General features: G+C 40.5%; 1 protein-coding gene across 1 annotated transcript; it reads left to right on the top strand.

Moving 5' to 3' along the window:
- The first annotated feature begins 1,478 nt into the window (after positions 1–1,478).
- hcn5 (hyperpolarization activated cyclic nucleotide-gated potassium channel 5) lies at positions 1,479–10,787 on the top strand. The gene is made up of 10 exons (XM_037109037.1): positions 1,479–1,893; positions 2,869–3,055; positions 3,697–3,801; positions 4,088–4,225; positions 6,390–6,551; positions 6,802–6,895; positions 7,024–7,151; positions 8,214–8,360; positions 8,546–8,783; positions 10,373–10,787. Exons 1-10 carry the CDS (start codon positions 1,709–1,711, stop codon positions 10,543–10,545), a joined length of 1,557 nt encoding a protein of 518 aa, XP_036964932.1. The 5' UTR covers positions 1,479–1,708; the 3' UTR covers positions 10,546–10,787.
- The last annotated feature ends 593 nt before the right edge of the window (positions 10,788–11,380 follow it).

Below are 11,380 nucleotides of genomic sequence, written 5' to 3' on the forward strand. Positions count from 1 at the left end.
GACACTTGGACCAAAGTAGTATTTTAACATTACACCTCAACTAACTCAAGTATGGCCTCTGGGTACTTTATACAACACTGCATATTATGTTACACGCAACAAGGCAGACAGACCTGTGACTGCAGTTCGAATCTGTGTTTTGTAAGTGTGAAACGACTGGTTAGGTTTGACCAGGGGAAAGCAGCGTTTCCACATTTGCAAACACCAGTAGCCAGTGGTTTTGAAGGAGAACTTGGGACTTTCTAGCTGTGTTTGTGGAGATAAAACTGGGTGTTTTTAAGGAGACATTTTGACATCAGACGTGTTTGTAGCGACAGTAAACAGATATTCAAAGCCAATTCATGATATTTTCCTAACAGAAACCAAGTAGTTTTTGTGCCTAAACCAAACCAGAGAATAAACATGACAATATGATTAGAAGGATTAGAAAAATCAACATAAACAAATACGAGCATTCATTCATTTGTGTTTTGCAGAAACATACTTAGCTAAGATTTATTCTGGCGATCGGGTTGGTTTTTTTTTCCATCATGCAAAGTAATGGAAGGCAGCAGCGCCAAAAAAAAAGAAAAAAGTGACCAATATTATTGGACAGCATTGTAGCATCATCAATAAACTGGGATTACCAACGTTTTGTGTAACAACCAAAGTCACATCATCAACCACGCAGAATGGCCTGAGACAGCGCTGATTGTTTGTTCAACAAAACACACCTTTTCCAAAACCAACTGATTTGACCCCAAACTCCTCCAAACTGTCTAACAAGGGAAAAATGCTTAAGTTTTTAAAAAAAAAAAAAAAAAAGCAACAATCCCGTTAGATGTCTCGCCACATTATTTGAAACCCTTCCTGCACTCAGCTGCCAGTTGTTCACCTTACCTACTAACATGACCCCTCACTTAATCCCATCAGCTGCTATAAGCTCAGCTCCTGTAATATCAGTGCGTTATTCTTTTTGTTGGACTTTCCAAGAAAAATGTTAATATATCTCGTTCAATAACATCCCAATCACCTGTAGTCTAATCCTTGGAATGAAATGTTTCAGCTTCAGTGTGTGGTCATTGAAGTGGAATGTGCAAACAAACAACACAGGAGCTGGCTCAGAGCTGCAAGCATATGTAAAGCATCAGGTAACACAGTACAGTGTTTAATTACATCCCTCGTAGAGATGGCCCAGACTGAACTTGTCCCCGGCATAGTGCACTGCCAGATGTCATTGTCGTGTCACATGACAATAATTGTGATCCCATCCACACACACGCACACACACAAACAGACACACACGCACAGACACACACATGCCATCATCTTCAGTATTAATGCGAGCTGGACCTTACCCTCCTGACGTGGCTTGATTCATGTGGGGATGAGACACAGATACTGAATAGTTGATGAGCTGGGAGAAAAAGAAAAGGAGTGGAGGGACGGGGTGGGGGCAGAAATAGAGAGAGGCTGACGGAGAGAGAGGGAGGGAGGGAGGGAGGGAGTAGAAAGGCGGGTATCCACTCGCCTCACTCCACGCAGCTTCAATAAGCCCGAGGTTGGGAGCCTTGATGGAAAATTACCTTGTGACCAAGAGGGGAGGTCAGGACTGGTAGAGTCAGACTCCACTTGTCCAGAGCAGAAGAAGCAGCAGCAGCAGCAGCAGCGGCGGCAGCAGCAGAGGGAGCATGGCCTGTGGCTGATCATAGGGGAACCAGGTCGGACCATGGAGAAACTAAAAGGTCCCACCGCGGGATGCACCACAGCCACCTGTGGATGGAGAGCCTTGCTTCTCCCGCAGCTGAACAGACAGTCCCTGTATGTGTACGGCAGCGAGATGGCCGTGGAGAAGGAGTGCATGCGGCAGCTGGAGAGCGGAGTCTTTGTCATCCACCCGTTCAGCCTCATAAGGTACTCAATATGTTTTGATAGATTCAGGCCAGTCCTGTACTGAGACACCACTTCCCGTGTTAGCCTGTTTCTTTAAAAGTTGTGTAGTCGCAGCAAGTTTTTAAGGTGAAGTATTGTCTGATCTCTCATCTCCAAAGTCAGTCAGTTATTAGTAGAAAGATAATCTGCAACTATTATCGTGATCAATTAAGAAATAGCAAACATTTCTAGCTCCAACTTGTTAACAGATTTGCTGTTTTTGTTCTCTTTTTCTGCAGTAAACCTAATATTTTTAGGTTTTGGGGTGGTATTTAGGGAGAAACAAGGAGCTTGATGGCAGCAGTTTGTTAGTAAAATTGTTTGGGGGCATTTAACAGTATTTTCTGACATTCTATAGACTAAATGAGAAATCAGAAGATGAATTATTAATGAACCATAGGCTGCAGCATCACTCCCTTTCCTTGCATTGATAACTGGTATTAAGCATATGTCAACAATGTAATAATTTATAAGGATTTAAAAAAAAAAAAAAAAAAAAAACCTTTACAAATGTGAAAAGAATGAGAAAATATAATAAGTCAAATGTAAAGAGCATGTAAATATTGAGTCACTGGGAAGATTCTAAAGACGATAGCAGAGGATAGGAAAGAAAAAAGTAGGTGATAAAAATGACTTCTTTAAGTGAAATGCTGACACAGATGGCTGGTTGTGCAGTATTGCTATTAATAGTTTTGTAAGGTGATCAGATGAAGTGAAAACAGAGAGGGAATCAACAATCAGGATCAGAGAGCAGAGTTATTTGAGCCTGGCAATCGAACCCCGGCTGAGAAGATGTGCAGTTACAGTATCAGTATTTAGTTTGCATAAATCAGCATGCCTTACCGGCTGCAGCATGACTGTCTAATGAGTCCTTCTGGCAAAGCAGTCGAGACTTTCCACTACAAACCTACATGGAGAGCAAGATCTGAGGCACACATATGTTTTGTGACCCTGTAGGAGTTACTACATCATGTGCATGATGGCTATCACATTTCTGAACCTGATTGGGATCCCCATGGAGATAGCGTTTCTGGACGGCCACAGCGGGCTGGCTTGGGAGGGATTTAACGTGTTTTCAGACACGCTGTTCCTGATAGATGTGGCTCTGAATTTCCGAATGGGCATCATAACAGAGGACGGCGAGGTGAGAGTGGCTGTACTCTATTTTTTTTTTTCAGATACAATCTGAAGCACCGTAATCCCTGCGCAGACAAGCACACACAATCCATCTCTGTCCCATCTGTAATCTACTCAATACACGAAAGGCTAGATTAGCAATCCTCCCTCCCCCCTGCTCCTGGACACGGGCAAAATTGGCACCTGCTGTTTGATTTTATAACCGGGATTACGATGTATTGGATGAATGAGAAGTCTAACATTTCCAATTAAGAGCAGACTATATCCTGTTTGTTTTCATCTGCTCATGCTTTGCGACTGCTATCTCGCCAATCACAAATGGCCCATCTGTGATGTTCTCCCTGTCCGTGATGTTTACTCTGGGCTGCACAAACATCTGGTTTCACCAGATTTATTCTCACTCGCTTTCTGCCGCTTTAAAATATTCATGTCCGAGGTTCTGCAACAATTCAACAAAGCTGTCAGATTAATGTTGATTTTATCTGAGCACACTGCTACTCATATGACACCACTGTCTTCCTTAACTTTTCAACAAACTCCAAAAAACACTAGTTCAGTTCAAGTGTTAAATTATACATGTGATGGTGGCACGTGCTGCGCAGCATCTTCATCCATCTGCTCAATCTGCTGCTCTGCTCTCTTTCACAGGAAGCTATTCTGGATATCAAGCGGATTCGAGTCAGTTACCTGAGGACATGGTTCATACCGGACGTTATAGCAGCTTTCCCAATCGGCTACATTCTGCTGTTTGCGGTAATAATGAACAGACTGTTGAAGCAGCAGCAAACAGCCGGTGTGCTGCAGTTCATGTCAAAACAGTTATGCACTTGGATTCACTTTATTTCTTCACGGTTTATTATTAGAAAGCACTCAGAGCAGTAAGACGCTGTTTTATAGAGGGTAACTACTGAGGAAAAGGCAACACAGTAAACTCATCAAATGTTCTGTGATGTGAATTCAGTGATAAGGAGATTAGATAAATCAAATCAAACAAAATTCATATCACTGATAACTGAGCCTCTGTAACTTATTATCCCAGGACTTACAATACCACAACGACGACAACCCCTCCAAGACCAACAAGATGATGAGGATACTGATGTTTGTGCGGATCCTCAGCTTGATCAGACTCGCGCGAGTGTCCAGACTGGTCAGGTTTTTCAACGAGGTGGAGAAAGTAAGTTTAAACGCTAGATAGTCTTCAAAGCTCTCCTTTGAAATTCAATCGACCTTTCTCCTGCCTGCAGATCCCTTACCAGACCTGGTTCCGATGACTCATCTGACTTTGAAACACCTACAATGTCATTTGTTAAACAAGAGCCGATACTATCGGCAATGCATTTGTTTCATTTTTTGACTTTTAACAGAATTTGCCTTTTTCTAATTGCATGTATATTGTGCTCAAACAACAGAGGTGTGGCAAAATAGAAAGGCATAGGAAACCTCATACCAGTTATGATGATGTTCACAGTAATCTCATAATGAAACACAATATCCCGAAACAAATCTCCATATTGCATAATGTATGTGGTGTGTAACTCCAAGCCTTTGAGCAGCTACTAGTGGCTGAAACAAATACTTTCTGGTGTTATTATTGGTGAAGTTGATGCTCTCACTTTGGACAATTGAAATGTTTTTTATCCTCACTGATTTATTGATTGAAGATATAAACCTGTTTACTGAATTGATCCTCTTTGTCCCATGAGGTACATAAGGCCACAGAGAGTTCCTTACATCATTTTTTGTCTTAGGCAAAAGGTTAAGCCTCCCCCAAAGAAAAGTTCATCTTGGCTAGCTTGTTCAGTTCAGTTCCAGGTCATTCTTGGTTCTCCAGGTTTTTTTTTTTTCCTTGATTCCATCTGGACACAATCTGCCTCCATCACATGGTCCAGCTGTCGCAGTTGGATTGGCCTTAATTCAGTGATGATGTTCACAGTTTTGGTTTTAAATTACAATTCCAAGTTTTTGATTTTATCGGGCCAGAACACATCAACCTGATGCTCTACACCAAGATCGACATGACATTGCTGTCACACAGATGCCCCTTTTACACTGTATTGCTTGGACTTCCACATGTTGGGGAAACACACTGTTGACTCTCTCCAGTCTTACAGTGATGTCCTTAGTGTTAGTGAAGTCCCTATTTCTTTGCTGCCTAAACAAGTTCTCAACAAAGTCAAGTGCCGAAATCATTTCCTAAGACTGGTTCAGTGTGGTATGAATATACAGCACCAGTGTTTTGGAGATGTTGATATTACTGTTTGTTTACTTGGATGCAACTAATCTGTTCACTTGCTTTTATTTAAAGCACCATTATATAGAATTAGCATTTTGTGTGAGTGCACCACCACTGTGGTAAATACAAACCCTGGATCTGTCAGATGTAATGTAGGTGCTAACTACAAACTAAACTCATAACCTCATAACAACGTTGTCTTAGAAACTTGTATGTTGAAGTAAACAACATGTCCAGGTGTTGCATAAATATGGTGAACGCTCACTCAATCCAGAGTAATGCACACAGCACGTACTGTACGTAGAAACTGTGCTTTTAAACGACCCATCGGGACAGCTGCAAGGTTGCGATGACACAAGTACACAGTCACTGCCCACGGACCCCAGTAGAGCCCTGTTTGCTGAAATATTGAGATCCAGAAACAGTGGGCAGTGAGAGCTGACCAATCAGAGCAGACTAGGCTGCTGGGTAGGGGGCCCTTAAAGAGACAGAGTAAGTATTAAAACAGAGTATTCAGACAAGATGAATAGAGGTGCTGCAGTGAACATGTAAACATTTTCTGGTAGAAAACAAATCTCCATCATCGTTTTAAGACCAGCGTCCCACCTCCATTTGACCAGCTGTACTTACATACTGTACTACTGTCTGTGTAATCATGGGTCATTTCCATCATTCCAGGCACTGTCATTTTCTGATTTCCCTGAAGATGAAGTGGTTTAGATCATGTGGCTAAATAGTTGCCTTGTTACAGCCTGTCCGATCATCTGCCCATGTTTCTTACCCCATCTGACTCTGCTGTGATGATGTTGTTGGGATCCCAGATCCCAGCATTTAATTTGGTGAATATAATATTATCACCATGTCACCAAGGCTGAGAACATGGCTGTTGTACTGAGAACAGCAAGAACAACCTTAAAGAAATCAACAGTTAAGGAAGTGATCTTTATTGACTGTCATAATCTGGTGCTGTTAATGTCCCTGTGTGCCAGTGAGTGAGTGAATGAATATATTTTTGCAGAATATACAATACAGGCTGATCCTAAGCCAGGTTAAAACCAGTATGCTGCTTTAATGCACGTGTTTTCTTGTCATGTTTTCCTGACAGGTGTCAAATGCAAACTTGGAAGTGGTCCGTCTGTTCTTCCGCATCTTGTCTCTGTTCATGATGATTTTCCTCCTGTGTCACTGGAACGGCTGCATCCAATACTTCGTTCCTATGCTGGAGGAGTTTCCAACCGACTGCTGGGTCCGGAAAGAAAACCTGATGGTGAAATTTATTTCACAAAACTTTACACTCGAACTCAAGACATTATTTCAGTTATTTTACATGCATCAGTCGTGTACTTGTTCACAGTATATAATTGCTGTAGTGCATATAAAAAAGAGTTACTGCTGTTATGAACATCTATACCACATGTTGTAGTTTAAGTTCTTGTAAAGATTTCTTGTTGGTGCTGTTGCTGTTGGGAGGCTCCAGATCTACAAAAAGTCTCACTAACGATGCAAAACATTTCCAGAACGCCACAGTGATCGTGAAGTACTCTTGGGGAGTTTTCCGAGCTCTCTCTCAGATGATTGCCCTCTCTTATGGCTCCATGGATGCACCAACGAGTGAGAATTATAGATTTTCTTTTTCCATCACTAAAAAAAGCACAGGTGTATCAAATTCTCCCCTCAAAGCTATAAATACCTGACATTTCACACTAAACAAGGTTGTGTGTCGGTGTCTCTCTCTCCAGATTATGTTGAAATGTGGATCGTCATGGTCAGCATGGTGTCCGGGTGTCTGATGTACACAGTCCTCGTGGCCAACGCAACAACCATGATCGCTAACATCGACCCAGCGGCCAAGGAGTACAAGAGCAAGGTCATGACACTTTCATTCTTCCGAAAATACAGCTCATTACAGATCAAGTTACTTTACTCAGTGGGACAGAAATAGGTCATGAGCTGATGTTGGTTTTACAGCAAGATCTGTATTATTTTTATATATTTCAATTTTGCAACCCATCAGATATTGTCTGATTATAATTAGTCAGCGGGGCCAATGTTTCAGTGTGGGCGGTGGATATCACATTATATAATATAAATAAATATGTATATATATATATATATATATATATGATATCGTCCATGTGCTGGTCATTGTTTATAATCTGATTAGCAATAGCTGATCATTATAAACGGATATCTGCATTTGAATTTCAGTGTCTAATGCTTTGTCTTCCGACTATCAAGATAGTTTACTGGCTGCAGTTTCTGTGGTAGTAACATAACTTGATTGCTGTGAATGCAGATAATATAAAATAGAATAAAGAATAATAAAAAGCGTAATTGTTGTCAGATGATAGGCGTTTTCTCTCCACATTGACTGTTAACCTGCATGCAACCCAAGCACAAACCACAAACGGACACCAGAAAGCTTCTGATACAAAAATGTTGTCCCTTTACTTGGTGATTCTGCATTCACATGCAGATATCTTTTTATAGAAATTAGTCATAATTCAATTTTTTGATTTTAGATTTTTCATGCTTATTTTTTTCTAAGTTCTTATTAATATATTTAATTGTTTATTTATTCAAACAATAATTTACCATTTAGTCTTTCATAAAAAGAGTACCATGTTGGAAAGCACATGGCAAAAACTCCTACACAGTTGCCACTACAATGATAAATATGTTGTTGCATACTATATACTGTAACATTCACTTCAACTGTAGCTCTTTTTCTTGAACATGTTATCTTTGGCCTCAGGTCGAGGCTTTGGTACGCATGCCTGTCAGTTTTCTAGGATTCATTAATCTGGGCGCTGGGCATGCACAGTTACACAGTTGTAGAACTATGCAATTAAGATACATGATAAAATATGGAGCTTGTGTATTATGTGATGAGAGATAGATCCCCTGAAATCATTGTGGCTCTCTACAGATGAGCCGTTTGGAGCACTACATGGCCTTCATGAAGCTCCCACCGGAGCTGCAGCTCCGTATCAGCAACTACTACCAGGCTCGCTACGGAGGGAAGTGGTTTCAAGAGAAGGACGTCATGGACACAGTGTCGTCAGCGCTTAAAGAGGTACAGCTGTGGTTCATCTGAGAGGAGGTTCTGCTTGGAGCTTAATACTGTTGAATTTAAGCCTTTGTTCATCTTATTGCTCTTTTTAGGCAACATGTCATATAATAATCATATGTTTACTGCTTTTCTGCCCTTGTATTTTCAAAATAACATTTGTAACATGATATGTTTTTATTTATTTTCAGCAAATCCTGATGGTGATGTGCAGCCGACTGCTAAGAAACGTGCCGTTGTTTCAGAACAGAGACGAGAACTTTATCAACGCCGTCCTCCTCAAGCTGGAGTACGAGGTTTTCTTGGAGGGAGACGCCATCGTCCGACAGAACGTCCCCGGTGACCGCATGTTCTTCATTGACCACGGGCAGGTCCTCATGGAGACCGAGTCCTACGACAGGGAGCTATGTGATGGAGACTATTTTGGAGGTGGGTTGGATTCACATTAGAGACTTTCAGAAACATCGTTCAGGGATTTGAAAAGTGATATCCAGACAACAAGAGCTAAAGTGTGAGAAGAGAGGGCCCAGTCAGCTGTATAGCGGAATTTTGCCTCTAGAAAAATACTAACAAACCAGGATGAAATCCTATTTTTGACCTCATATTCAGCCACTTATAGAAAACTCTCAGTAACGTCTGTATTACCTGAAGCAAAGTACATCGAGAACACAACAATGCTGTTTAACTGTTATATAATGTACTGAATGCACAGACACAATCAAAAGGTGCTACAGGCTAATTATGTAATTATGCTTATGTTGTATTTTTAAATGTATTTAGGTTCATCATGACCCACAACATTTTTTAAGGAGAAGGTACAATAAATACTCTGGGATTAGATAACTTTGAATTTGAATTTTACCACAAAAAAAAGTCATTTAAGCATGTAAACCTATACTACTATTCAAAATCCAAAATAAAATCATTAAGCTGAAAATGACTTTTAAACAATGGAAAACAGGTCAAAAAGTCCTCTCAAATCACAAAAAAACATTTGTTCTTCCATTTCTTTTAAGAAACAGTGTCCCTGTGATCCATAGAACTGTGAACTGCTTTCTGCTTTCATCAAACCAATCAAACCTCTTCAACAGCCCTGCTATCTAAAGGTGATTCAAATGAGTGTTCCAAGATGAAAACTATTTCAGAGAGGTGTCGACACATGTAACAACAGGGCTAATGGAGAGCATTGTATGCTTCCTTTTCTCTTAAGGAAATCAGGCCAAACTCCTATTAAGAACCTGTTAATATTCTGTCATATAAAACCATATAACAGTTGTACTCGAACGATCCAGGCTTCTCTGTAAATAGTTTTCACTGAACTGCTCTAGACCAGCTGACAGCTTGTTCACCAGAGTGTTATTAGAGTAACAGACAGCAGTTTCCAGGGAAAGATGTTGTTGTTGTTATTTTTGGCACTGTGATCCCAACAAACACTCCATTGCATTGGAAAAACTAGTAAAAAATTCTGCATTTAATTAGTTTGCATCAACTATATTGTAATTGAAAGGTAATATTACCACTGTGAATTTCTGGATTTAGATTTTATGTTTAGTGTGAAGGCTTCTATGTTTGCTCCAGGAACTACATGGTGCTGCATCCTACAGGGCCTGTTCAGATCACCACATCCAGCCCATGTATCTTAATAGAATAAGGACAGTGATGATTCATTGTTTAGTAGTCATTGTTTTTTCACATCATACATTCAAGCCCATTATGGACATACCCGCAAGCATCTGTTTTTTTGCATTAGTTGAGCAAGTCATAAAATCAGAGTCAAACTAAATGAATCTATCTTCTCCAATTTGGAGGATTTACTTAATTCTCAGGCTTTAAGTGGGAACGGGTCCTAATCTTTTTGGCAGCAAACCTTGCAGCATTTAGAGCTAAGCAGGCTTCCCGAAACAACTCAGCTCAGTCTGGTTATTTAATTTAGGATTAATTGTCAGATCTCATCCCCGTTATTTGGATTTACTCACTCATTAACCATGCTTTTGTGGTTCCCTCTGTGTGTCCTACAGAGACATGCATGCTAACCAAAGGCAAACATCTGGCCACAGTGAAGGCACTGACCGACTGCCAGTGCTTCTCTCTGTCCTGGGACGACTTTCAGAACGTGCTGGAGGGCTTCCCAGATGTCAAGAAGGACTTAGAAAAAATGATGCAGCTCAACTCTGATGGTGGACTAGTGTAAGACCAAGGACAGTGCTTGGACATTTTTGCTGTATGGAACGGACAGGAGATGTGGATATTTCTGGGACATTTTACAGAAAGACTGATTCCTAATGTGGATACGTGTTGGACACTTGATTAATGAGATGGACAGTTTTAGAGCTTTGAATATTTTCATTCTGACTGGGAATTTTTCTGTATACTGATTCATCAGTTATTAGCAATAAACAAGACTGTAATATTAAAGACGGGTCAAACATTTGATAGCTTGTTGATTTTGCAATTTAGCATTGATTTGTTTGGACGGTCAATGCCAATCTCAGTGACAAATTAAGAAAGATGCAGCAAACCTTAAAGGAAATTCTAATTTCATAAAACTTGGGCTTTATTTTTGTTGTTTTATTTTTACATATTTTTACACATTTATTTTAGACATTATGCTCACTGAATTCATTGCTGAGATCTGAGAACACTTGTCTTGTAAAGGGGCTAGATTCGCAAGATCACATCATCTTGCAAATCATAGTGGTTCAGCCAATCAGCGTCCTTTGAGGAAATACTGGCAGCTACAGCATTGTTTAGCAAGAGACACGTTTGGTAAAAGTTTGATTTACTAACTGGCTCTGCTGGTGGCAGCACTCTCTGCTGATTTGGATCGGTTGAAGTTAGCCTGTGATAACAGACGGTTCGCCCAATAACCTGCCGAGAATTTTTTTGAAAGTGCCTGCCATTTTCCACACTTCATAGTGGCACCTTACCAGATGTTCCTATGTAACAAACCATCTGCTGCGTCTGATGAGCATGAGCAGTCACAATCACCCAAGAACTTATTGAAACAAAAGGCAGGAAAATGATTC

This window comes from Acanthopagrus latus, chromosome 9, assembly GCF_904848185.1.
Source record: "Acanthopagrus latus isolate v.2019 chromosome 9, fAcaLat1.1, whole genome shotgun sequence".
Taxonomy (NCBI): domain Eukaryota; kingdom Metazoa; phylum Chordata; class Actinopteri; order Spariformes; family Sparidae; genus Acanthopagrus; species Acanthopagrus latus.